Genomic DNA, 13,117 nt, shown 5'->3' with positions numbered 1-13,117 from the left:
TTTGTTGTCCCACACATAATTTGTCTGTATCACCTATGCATCTGTATGTAAATGAAGTCCTGTGATAGAATATGTAGTTCGAGAGGGTGGAGAGATTCTGGGCTAGAATAGGTCTCCTATACTGTGCGATGCGCAAACATGGATCGGGTGATCAGAATGGAAGACTTGGTAGAGTTTGTTTCATCGTACACCACCGGCTTGGGACGTTGTTCATAATATCAATCACAGGGTTGTCTGGTTCAGATTCGTTCACTTACAGGCCGCCATCGTGTAGCCGAATATTGCTGAGTGCGGCGTTACACAACACATAAAAATCTGCCCTGAAGTCGTTACTGATTACACCTGCGATCTGTTGTTTTCTTCCAGTATCAATCCACTGTTCAATAAAGAAATCGCCCTTCATCAGGAGACGGAAACACAAAGGTGAGTGGTTGTCCCACAGGCAAAGCTACATGAAGAACAGTGAGTGGATCGGCAAGTGAGTGAGTGGGTGGGTTTGGAGGGCGAGTACGTTTTTATGCCACTTTTAGCAATATTCCATAGCGGAGTCAATATACTGTGTCTGAGTGGGGGTATTCATTTTAACCCGCGGCATGGTATCTCAGTGGGCTAGCGCTATAAAATCTACATTAGTCCGGACTAATGAAGATCCAGGGTAGAATAGGTCTTCAGCAACCCATGTTTGCCGTAAGAGGCGACTAACGGGATTTGGTTGATGCATGTCATCGATCCCAAAATTAATCACTGGATTGTCTGGTCCAGACTCGATTATTTACATTACATATTGCTGGGTGCTGCGTTAAACAACAAGCCAACCAACCAACCAACAAGAAGACGCACGCACGCACGCGTGCTTGCGTGTCGCTCTTTTTGTGTAATAATCCTGAACGCGACGCTAAACCCCATTTCACCTCTAGTGCCCCTCAGGATCCCCCCTCAGGGTTCGAATCTCACATTCGCCCTGGTTATCATTCCGTTGTGTATCCAGGACTTTGGCATGTTCGGTGCCGGCGACATAGGGATGCGATAAGCCCAACACACTGACTCACTGCGTTCTATGTGTACCAGTAATGATTGTGACCAGGGCCCATTTGCACATAGCGATCTTAGCGCTAAGACGATCGTAACTCCCATACTTAAACATAGGCTTACAATAGTTGTAGCGCTAAGATCGCTTTGTGCAAGTGGGTCCTGATGCTTATGTCATGATGAAACAGTAAAGATACAACCTTCCTCTTCCCCAGCATTGCGTCAGGCGACTCGCTGGACAACAACCAGGTCCTCGACGAGGGTCGGGCGAAGGAAGACGATGAACAGGAGATCACAGTCAATTTCTTTGACGAGAAACAGCAGATCCGGTACGGCAACAACGCTCTTGGGGAGGTGCTGCGGCAATACGACTTCATCGACGAGGAAATGGGGACACGGGGGCACGACTTGGGGGATTCTGCCAGCTCCAGCTCGGAACAAGGGGAAACACAGGGCAAATTAGTCGTTGGAAGAAGACAAAATTTGGGAGATCTCGATGACCTGGAATCTACAGAGATTTGAAAAGTGTCACTGATCAATGAACTGAAGTGAAAAGACCCTAGACAACAGAAACATACGTGAAGGAATACATTCTGTGTAGGTAAATGACACTGAAACATACTTTGACGATACTTTGCAGTATGTACACGCTCCTTTTACGTTATGTCAGTGCCTTCTTTTATAACTTCTTCTTTGTTGGTACTTACTTGTGTGCTGTGATGATGTTTTGTTATGACAACGTCAGGCTGTGCCTTGAAGACAGACTGTCCTTCAATTATGAATTCCCAGCATATTGTTGTCGTTGGAGTACTCACATGAACTTCTAGAGCATGTACCGAATGTACATGTGGTAATTATGATTTATTGACTTGATCTGTCTTGGACTATTATATACAGTGAAACCTCTTTAGTCTCGACCCCATTAATCCGGGAACGACGCTAATCCGGTCACCCCGTCAATCCGGACGACTTCTACATACATAAAAAAGAGATGACTCCGTGACACTGATATGTTATTCCGAACATTTGTTTATCCGGACGATTTGACTGGTAATTGTACATGTACCGTGCCGATTAAGGGAGTTTCACTGTATGGTCAAACATTGTAGCCACGATAATAGTTTCCATTTTGGTATGATCAGCACATAGCTGACATTGAGTTGTGTCTAAGTGCTAGTTTGTTTTGTTTTTTAATTGTTGTTATGGTTTGAAAACAGTACGAATTCTTGTTTTGTGCTTACTGTTATCTGCAGCTCTTCGTTCACATACACGAACATATTGCTGACAGTTGTTTGACATCACCAGCATATGAAATGGTGTCAATAATATATGCATATTTGTACTTTTATATTGATGTAACTCCCATGTCATTGCTAGACGAATGTGCTTTAAAGGGAACTCGGTACGTTACAAGCTGTTGATCAGCAAATATACAGGTACGCGAGACCACAATATATTAATTATTTTATTTTCATCGGAATTTATAAAGAAAACGTGGGGCATGAATTATTTTAATGCATTTTACTTTTGAAACCAAACTGATAAAGGCATCTGTGTACATGAAACACGAATGCTCGGCAGGACTTATATTATGGTGTAATTAATCAAGCAAAGAAAGATCGGAATCAGTAATTTTCTTCATCTGCAGGATGAAAATGATGTGAGGCAGGCAGGATAAAAAAATATAATTAATTTATTATGGCCTCAGGATAAAAATCAAAATAAGATATTGGTGCAATAGGGTAACAATTGCCAAGCAGTATTAAAATAAGGCACAGGCAGTATTATGATGTGGATATTTATGAACGTTATCATTGTTGGTATCTGAACATGATTAAATCATGCATGTCAATTGTTGATCGATGACAAATCATATAGGATCGTCGTTTGTTATGTTATTGACGTTCATCTGAATCAGTGTGATATGATAAATATCATGAATGAGATGTTGACATAAACTGGATGCAGTCAAACTGGTCGCAGTGTGAGAAGACAAAAATAAATTATTTTCTTAATATGGTCATCGAGCAGTTGTTTTTATGTATCGCCATACAACGTTAATACCAACGTCTCGATTTTCCACGAAACAGATTCCATTGGGCGTAAAAGGCAAAATAGCGGCGAAAATTGTATGAATGGATCACTTGTAATCAGTGATGATACCAGGTGTACCGCGAAAAGGGTAAGTACGTCTTGCCCTACCGGCACTTACACCGGGAACAGTTGGTGTACGAATGGCGTTTATCAATTAATTAAGTGTTGTGATACTCTTATAAAGACACAAAGTAGAGATTGTATTTTGGGGGGTATCACTTCAACCCACATCACTCTCTCCGTCCGTTTCTAAAAAGTGTGTTTATTGCTGTGAAGTACTTGCTCGTAGGTTCGAATTCTATTTTCGCTCTGGTTGGGACTCTTAGTTTGTCAGCATAATACCCGTACTCATAATACCCGTAAAACTTATGTATACCTTTTCGTAAACGGAAAACGGTGGCTCGAAACCAAAGCGCGCAATCTGGGATAATATTAGTTGCTTTTGTGGAATTGTTTATTCACATGTATACATGTATGAGGTAATATATTTATGAACAGGTACCACATACAATAATCTTCCTACGATGTATGATTACATAATTATTAAGCACTACAAACCTCATGTTGAACGTTGAGGACATTGGGTACTTTGTGGATTGGAACTGACCTCAGACTTCAGATGGTAGCTCGACAATGTGTCATAGCTCATGATAACTCTCCAGTCTAGTTAACCTGGGACATCACAATACAGGGACCCCGTTAATCCCAATCCCGTTCGTCAAGGAAGCCCTTTTTCCATGCAATTATTATTGAGAACATATACGTATGAAACGGATGCCTTGTCCTTCATCGCCACTAACCTCCTCCGTGGTACAGCAAACAGAACGTCTGCCCAGAAGCGGAAGGTACCTGGTTCGATCTCGTGGTCCCTTAATGTCCAAAATACGTTGAAAGGTGGTACCATGCCTGGCTCTTGGCATTGAGGGGCTGAAATAAGAACTGGTCGGTTCAGAGTTAGTATGTGTCTGAGTGGGGTATCTTTGTTAACCTGCGGCATGGTATCTAAGTGGCTAGCACCATAAAACCGGCATTAGTCCGGGCTAGTACAGGCAACCACACACGCAGGCATACGTGCATGCCCGAAGCTATATGTGCAGTGATCGTGGACGCTACGTTAAGCCCAATTTCACCTCAACTTGTCGGGTTCTCGGTCAACATTTGCCACCTGTATCACGACGACCCGTACGTAATCGAGTCTTGACTTGGCTTACCATTTGTTGATAGCATGAATACTGTTTCACGACGCCATGACATTTAACCAGGCAACACAGTGTGACCACCTGACGGTCAACGACATGGACACAGGGATTTATTCTGCCCAGATACCACGGGGATCAGGTCTTCGACCCACTCATATATGAATGTTAGTCCTATTTGCTGCATTTTCAACGTAGTGCTACAGTGTATATATGTCAATCTAGACAACGATCACGGAGGACAGCGCTATATTCTTGTTAGTGTTTGTTTGTTGTTTACGCGAGGCAAATCAGAAACGCAATCATATGAAATGACGTTCTGTAGTGTTCATGTCTTCATCTGTCGCTGGTGCCATCTTGGTGTGATCCTTCGCTCTGGCTCACTGGAATGGGTTATATGAAAAGTGTCCATTGCTGCTGATGTTGGTGTAGAAGTTTCTCGCTTTCTCTCTCAAGGACGATATACTGCATCTCAACTGTACCTCTCTTGAGAACGGCCAAGCTCCAAACACGGCGTTAGGGATTCGCTGCAATGATTCCGGTGAGTTGAGAACAGGGGGCATGACCTGTAAGTACGGGCTGGAGGTTTTCCCTTGCGTGGTGGCGGAGTTTGGGCTCTCACTGGCGTGATGATCGCAGCACCCAAGCTCCCGGCAGCCCGATGACCGTTGCTGTTTCCTCCACTTTGCCCGGCGGTTTTGGAACCAGACCTACAACACGGTGAGCTGGTTATGTAAAAAGCCATGACCTGCACTGACTGCTTGATGAATAATTTCTCGCATTATACATTACAGGCCAATTATTATAACAGTAATAATAATAACAATACATCCGTTAAGATCCGGGGTCGAATAGGTCTTCAGGAACCCATGCTTGCCGTAAAGGCGACTATGCGTGTAGTAAGAGACGACTAACGGGATTGGGTTGTCAGGCTCGCTGACTTGGTTTATGGCATGTCATCGTATCCCAGTTGCGTGGATCGATGCTCATGATGGCAATCACTGAATTGTCTGGTCCAAGTTCGATTATTTACAGACCGCCGTCATATAGCTGGAATATTGCTGAGTACGGCGTTAACCAACCAACAAACAAACATATTAACAATCACGTCGACTCAAACGTCAGGTTTTGCAGTCAGCAGGTGTACGGATATGTGTAGCGTTATGAAGCGTTCAAAAATTCCCACCTGTCCGTTGCCTTAGACTCAAATGCAGTGGTTAATGCGTTCAGCGAAAGCCCGGGTTCATCTTCATCCTGCACAGTGTACTCACCTGCACTCTAGCCTGTCAGCTCCATCCTGTACAGTACACTCACCTGCACTCTAGCCTTTCAGCTCCATCCTGTACAGTACACTCACCTGCACTCTAGCCTGTCAGCTCCATCCTGTACAGTGTACTCACCTGCACTCTAGCCTGTCAGCTCCATCCTGTACAATGTATTCTAGCCTCTGTCAGCTCCATCCTGTACAGCGCACTTACCTTCACTCCAGCCTCTGTCAGCTTCATCCTGTACAGTTCATGCACCTGCACTCCAGCCCCAGTCAGCTCCATCCTGTACAGTGTACTCACCTTCGCTCAAGCCTCTGTCAGCTCCATCCTGTACAATGTATTCTAGCCTCTGTCAGCTCCATCCTGTACAGTGCACTCACCTTCACTCAAGCCTCTGTCAGCTCCATCCTGTACAATGTATTCTAGCCTCTGTCAGCTCCATCCTGTACAGTGCACTCACCTTCACTCAAGCCTCTGTCAGCTCCATCCTGTACAATGTATTCTAGCCTCAGTCAGCTCTATCCTGTACAGTGTACTCACCTTCACTCAAGCCTCTGTCAGCTCCATCCTGTACAATGTATTCTAGCCTCAGTCAGCTCTATCCTGTACAGTGTACTCACCTTCACTCAAGCCTCTGTCAGCTCCATCCTGTTCAGTGTACTCACCCGCACTCTAGCCTCTGTCAGCTCTATCCTGTACAGTGCACTCACCTTCACTCAAGCCTCTGTCAGCTCCATCCTGTACAATGTATTCTAGCCTCAGTCAGCTCTATCCTGTACAGTGTACTCACCTTCACTCAAGCCTCTGTCAGCTCCATCCTGTTCAGTGTACTCACCTGCACACTAGCCTCTGTCAGCTCCATCCTGTACAGTGTACTCACCTGTACTCTAGCCTCTGCCAGCTCCATCCTGTACGTTGTACTCAACTGAACACTAGCCTCTGTCAGCTCAATCCTGTACAGTGTACTCACCTGCACTCTAGCCCCAGTCAGCTCCATCCTGTATATTGTATTCAACTGCACACTAGCCTCTGTCAGCTCCATCCTGTACAGTGCACTCACCTTCACTCAAGCCTCTGTCAGCTCCATCCTGTACAATGTATTCTAGCCTCTGTCAGCTCTATCCTGTACAGTGTACTCACCTGCACTCTAGCTTCTGTCAGCTCCAACCTGTACAATGTATTCTAGCCTCTGTCAGATCCATCCTGTACAGTGCACTCACCTTCACTCAGGCCTCTGTCAGCTCCATCCTGTACAATGTATTCTAGCCTCTGCCAGCTCCATCCTGTAGAGTGTAATCACCTGCACTCTAGCCTCTGTCAGCTCCATCCTGTACAATGTATTCTAGCCTCTGTCAGCTCCATCCTGTACAGTGCACTCACCTTCATTCAAGCCTCTGTCAGCTCCATCCTCGTACAATGTATTCTAGCCTCTGTCAGCTCCATCCTGTACAGTACACTCACCTGCACTCTAGCCTCTATCAGCTCCATCCTGTACAGAGTACTCACCTGCATTCTAGCCTCTGTCAGCTCCATCCTGTACAGTACACTCACCTGAACTCTAGCCTCTGTCAGCTCCATCCTGTTCAGTGTTCCTTACCTGCATTCTAGCCTCTGTCAGCTCCATCCTGTACAGTGTACTCACCTGCACTCCAGCCTCTGTCAGCTCCATCCTGTACATCGTACTCATCCGCACTCTAGCCTCTGTCAGCTCCATCCCGTACAGTGTACTCACCTTCACTCAAGCCTCTGTCAGCTCCATCCTGTACAATGTATTCTAGCCTCTGTCAGCTCCTTCCTGTACAGTACACTCACCTGCACTCTAGCCTCTGTAAGCTCCATCCTGTACAATGTATTCTAGCCTCTGTCAGCTCTATCCTGTACAGTGTATTCACCTGCACTCTAGCCTCTGTCAGCTCCATCCTGGGCAATGTACTCACCTTCATTCAAGCCTCTGTCAGCTCCATCCTGTACAATGTATTCTAGCCTCTGTCAGCTCCATCCTGTACAGTACACTCACCTGCACTCTACCCTCTGTCAGTTCCATCCCGTACAGTACACTCACCTGCACTCTAGCCTCTGTCAGCTCCATCCTGTACAGTACACTCACCTGCACTCTAGCCTCTGTCAGCTCCATCCTGTACAGTACACTCACCTGCACTCTAGCCTCTGTCAGCTCCATCCCGTACAGTACACTCACCCGCACTCTAGCCTGTCAGCTCCATCCTGTACAGTGTACTCACCTGCACTCTAGCCTCTGTCAGCTCCATCCTGTACAGTACACTCACCTGCACTCTAGCCTCTGTCAGCTCCATCCTGTACAGTGTACTCACCTGCACTCTAGCCTCTGTCAGCTCCATCCTGTACAGTGTACTCACCCGCACTCTAGCCTCTGTCAGGTCCATCCCGTACAGTGTACTCACCTGCACTCTAGCCTCTGTCAGGTCCATCCCGTACAGTGTACTCACCTGCACTCTAGCCTCTGTCAGCTCCATCCTGTACGCCAGGGCCTCCCGCATGAAGATGTCAGGGTAGTGGGTCACCCGGAACGCGCGTTCCAGTTCCTCCAACTGCCATGCACTAAAGTTCGTCCTCATCCGGGCGCGATGCTGGGTCAGGGGCGGACCAACATCTGCAACAGCAACGTTCAACGTTGATGTATCTGCAAGTGAATGAATGTTGTTTTAAGACGCAGTCAGCAGTAGCGCAGCTATTTCATCGCGGATATGAAATACTTGAATCTGATGCAGGTATACCTCAGAGAAAGGACTAACGCCATCGGGGTACGAGTCAACACTTTCAGACATGTTTCACACTGTGACCATCCAATCCTCGTTTTCGTCGGCTTATTCGAGTACCCAACCCTCGTCCATCTTGTCATTGAACCCCTACTGAAGCTGTATTTGTATGCATCTGGAAATCAATTCCGCCCCTTTTTATTGGCATGTATACTAAAGTTCCATTTTTTCATTTGGACAAATCTATACATGACATGTGATCACATTTTGATGAATGTCTACCGATACTTAAACAGATCAATGGTGCAAGATCAATGTATGTTTCTCCAGATGGTCGCAAACACCGAATCAAATCATCTGATACAAAGAAGCAAGTAAACAAACGGAAAGTGACAATTGCAATGAAGCAGTTGTCGATTTCGGTTTCCTTATTTCAATATATATACGACGCTTTGTACAAAAAATAAAACGAGCTTGGTCAGAAAATCATTTTTTTTTTTTAAATGACCATTTTATATTGAAATATATAATAAACACAGCTCAGCATATTTCCAGTTGCATATAAAACCATACGTGCAGGTATAACACGAGTTTCTTTCTCAACTTTTCACATTTACAAATAATTACGCCTACGAGTGAAAGCATCATGCATGTAGTCAGGGACAAGGACATTGTACAGCAAGGCTTGAACTCTGTCCATGAACAATTACATCTCGTTCACATGGGCGTGTCAACGCTGAGAGTCAACCGAGTACGTAATGACCACATTTACTGCATATTAAACAATTGTACTACTATCAACCCAATTTTGACGAATTGTCCTTGGTTGTATTTTCTAATAAAAGATGTTCTGCGAAAACATATGCAAATTGGTTAATCATTTCCATAACTTCTCAAAAATATGCTGTATATTATCTATGAAGTATTTAGTCAGTCATTATGCTCTTGTTTAAATTTGAAATTAACACTATTTCAATCACATTATGTCCGCGGAACGACGGGACACCTTCACTTCACTTGATACAATATTGATGGAGGATTAATCGGACTTGTTTCCAACGAGAAGGATGATTCCTGTAAAAAGGATGATATAGAATAAGCGGCCTTTCTTTTACTTGAACGTTCTGGACTTCTGGCAGGATCAAGGACAAAAGCATCACTAATCTAACTGTAAGCATGTGTGTGATCGTTGATAACATGTTTGCCAACTTCCATCTTCTAAATATATCAACCTGGGCGAAATACCTGCTCATGTTTAAACATTACAAAAGGCCTTCTGAAAAGATCATTGAGGTTGATGTATTCAGCACTGGCATAAGTCCATAACATGTACTTAAATTCTTATCATTTATATGCCTCTCATTGTGATTTCTCTATGGGAATTTATCGAACGAATGAATCCATAGCAACCTATGCTGGTCGTAAGAGGAGGCTTAATGGATCGGATGGTCAAGCCCGATGACTTGATTAATATTCGTTTGTTCTTTAACGCCGCCCTCAGCAATATTCCAGCTATATAACGGCAGTCTGTAAATAATTGAATCTGGACCAGACAACCCAGTGATTGACATCATGAGCATCGATCTATGCAATTTGGATACGAATCATACGATGACATGCATCAACCAAGTCAGCAAGCCTGACCACCCAAACCCGCTAGTCGCCTCTTACGACAAGCATGGGTTTGCTGATGAGACTTGATCAATTGCGTGTCTTCGTACTCCTGGGTCTTTGCTAGCAATACAAATACTGGGGTCACAAATGTAATATTCAGCCTACCATAACTCTACAAATCGGTTAAATCTGCCAGGCTTGTTACGATGATTTCTAAGAATGGGTAATAGCCCATATGTTTGAAAGGTGTGCAAAATAGAACACCATAGAATTATTAATACATATTGCTTCAATAAAATGCAGCATTTCCTGATGGTTTTGAAACAGCCTGTTTTTTACATACGCATAATCGGGGCGGTCGGGTAGCCTAGTGGTTAAAGCGTTCGCTCGTCGCGCAGAAGACCCGGGTTCGATTCCCGACATGGGTACAATGTGTGAAGCCCATTTCTGGTGTCCCCCGCCGTGATATTGCTGGAATATTGCTAAAAGCGGCGTAAAACCATACTCACTCACACTCACTGACATACGCATAATCGACAAAGTCTTCCTGAACTGAGAACCAACCTGTACATGTCATGTTGCTTACAATACTCTCAGGTGCATTAGGTGTGGTTTCATTCATGTCATCTCATTACTGGATCCATAGAAGTCCTACGCATACCACTGCGTATTGTTTACATTTCCATCATTGATGAGTACGGCAACCTCGAGTGAAAATGTTATTTTTGAATGATATGAGTGAGTGAGTGAGTATGGTTTTACGCCGCTTTTAGCAATATTCCAGCAATATCACGGCGGGGGACACCAGAAATGGGCTTCACACAATGTACCCATGTCGGGAATCGAACCCGGGTCTTCGGCGTGACGAGCGAACGCTTTAACCACTAGGCTACCCGACCGCCCCTTGAATGATATGAGATATGTTCAGATAAATCTGGTATTTCATCACTAAATACATATTAATAATTGAAAATGAGTACATTTTCTTTAAGTATTTTTTTTATGAATAATGGATTCGTCTGGCCAGGTGGTACCCAAAAATGCTTAAAATCTTTGATACATGAAGAAATGTGCCTTTCTGGAAAAGTCCAGAACAAACATGCGATGAGTGGATTGGGTCCATGACACTGGTGAGGTGAGGTGAAATGGGGTTTAACGTCTCTTCCAAGATTATTGCACTTATATATCGACGTGCATGTACGTGTGTGTGTTTGTGTGGCTGTTTTTTCTAGTCCGGACTGATGCCGTTTTATAGTGCGATCTCACTGAGATACCATGCCGCAGTTTAACATGAATACCCCACTCAGACACAGTATACTGACTCCGAGCCGACCAGTCCTTGTTTTAGCCCCTTAATGCCGAGCGCCAGACAGGGTAACAACAAGTACCATATTTTAACGTCTTTGGTATGACGCGGTCTGGGATCGAACCCCGGAACTTCCCCTCTCCGGGCGGACGCTCTACCACCAGACCACGGAGGCGGTCCTATTCATGACACTGACAATGAGGAACGTGAGACGCAAAGAGACGCAAAATACAAAGTTCAATTTTACATTTGCCGATTACACAACACACAGTGCATGAAAAGACAGCACAGTTTGGTGGCAGAAGTTTACATAGATTCTTCTTACATTTGATATATATGTGATCAACGAAGAATTATTGAGTAGATCAGGAAGACGTTTGACAAAGTATTCATCGTAGAAACTACATCAATGCAATGCTGACGTGAATAATTGAACACATACTATCCCAACTTCATAATCGCGATAATTACAGTAAATATAAAAAGGCAAGGCAAGAGAATAGTTACTCTTCATCATCCGTCAAAACAGATTCCATTTGTCGTGAAAGGCAAAACAGCAGTGAAAATTGTATGAATAAACCTCTGAACACCATTGATGACACCAGGAGTTGAATAAGACATATCAAATGCAAAAATGCAGGAATCCGAAAACACAAAGGTAGTTGAAGGTTATAAATTGCTTTCTTTGTATCTATTTCAATACGTTTATAGTTAGAAAAACATTTTCTGAACAGTTCGTATTTCACTCGAAATCCTGAAATCATGTTTTAAGGTTTTGACAGTTAATTCCTCAACTATCCCCAAACACCATCCCGGTGTTTACAAACAACAGAAAGGTTCATTTAAATGTTATCTCACCATTTCTCCCCGGCGACTCCAGACTCTGGCTTGTGGCGTTGTCCGTTCTCCTTTCAAAAGTTTTCCCCAAAATTCGATCAATTCCAAAACTTAAAGACGCCGACTCAACAACCTTTCTAGCACTCATCCTCTGGTATGCGAACTTATGATATTCAGTTCCCTGTTAGTCTGCAGTTATACGCATATGTGGCGCCGTTACCATGTGCACGAGACGTCATGCATCTAAAACAATCCCATACCTGGAATCACAGCATTAATTCGCCATGGTTCATGAGATTAATTTCATCAATTTCATTTAGGTCAATTTTCTTATTTAATTTCACTTCACCGTTAATGTTCATATGATTTTATACGCAAACACGAGCAGTCTCGGCCGGTCACGTGGTATCAGGAGAGAGCCTACCTTTGGTCAAGTTCCCACCAGGCCCCAATTCATCTTCATCGTCTCGCCACTAAGGAACTGGGCAATGTTGACACGGGCCATGCAGTACCACGCACTAATTAAGACGTCCCGGTACTGCTGTTGACTTATGATCAGCTAATACGACAAACATCTGAATTATTAGATAAGCATGGGAAAATCGCTTCCTAATTTCACCTGTGGTTGCCGCTTTTACGAGATTCATAATACTGAAGATATGGACATCGTAAACAATCAAATAAGCAACAAATCCGGTGTATGTGTTTTTTTCAAATTAGTTCAGGGGAGATTATATTCTGGCATATTGATGTTTCGGAGCCCGCAACCACACAATCAGTTAACCCCGCATTAGGATGCAATTACAAGAGACCGGGCGCATGAAACGGTCGCATTTCTCGTTATTACTCAGTCATGTTTAAAAAAAAGGAATGGAAATATTGGCATAACGCTGACTCCTGATCTTATTGGCATTTCGTCACTCGTGACTTGGAGTTGTCTTTATCTGAGGATTGGAGAGCATTAACTCGGGATTTAAGAGCATTACATCCGGATTAAGGAGCAGGTTTGTGTGACTCAAGATGTAAGAGGTTTCTGTG

General features: G+C 44.0%; 2 protein-coding genes across 2 annotated transcripts in view; one reads left to right on the top strand and one right to left on the bottom strand.

Moving 5' to 3' along the window:
* The window catches only part of LOC124141185 (cadherin-23-like), a 92,665-nt gene extending 89,613 nt beyond the window's left edge, over nt 1-3,052 (top strand). The window contains exons 80-81 of the mRNA XM_048392872.1: nt 367-423; nt 1,245-3,052. Of these exons, the coding sequence (XP_048248829.1) occupies nt 367-423; nt 1,245-1,551 (364 nt within the window). The 3' untranslated portion in view covers nt 1,552-3,052. The remainder of the gene's footprint in view (nt 1-366; nt 424-1,244) is intronic.
* A 647-nt stretch (nt 3,053-3,699) lies between these two features.
* LOC124141200 (intestine-specific homeobox-like) lies at nt 3,700-12,227 on the bottom strand. The gene is made up of 3 exons (XM_046509135.2): nt 12,101-12,227; nt 8,053-8,216; nt 3,700-5,029 (listed from the first exon to the last, which is right to left on the bottom strand). Exons 1-3 carry the CDS (start codon nt 12,225-12,227, stop codon nt 4,700-4,702), a joined length of 621 nt encoding a protein of 206 aa, XP_046365091.2. The 3' UTR covers nt 3,700-4,699.
* Nucleotides 12,228-13,117: the final 890 nt, after the last annotated feature.

Source organism: Haliotis rufescens, unplaced genomic scaffold, assembly GCF_023055435.1.
Source record: "Haliotis rufescens isolate VD_foot unplaced genomic scaffold, xgHalRufe1.0.p SCAF_11, whole genome shotgun sequence".
Classification (NCBI taxonomy): Eukaryota; Metazoa; Mollusca; class Gastropoda; order Lepetellida; family Haliotidae; genus Haliotis; species Haliotis rufescens.
This window is presented reverse-complemented; position numbering and strand designations above follow the sequence as displayed.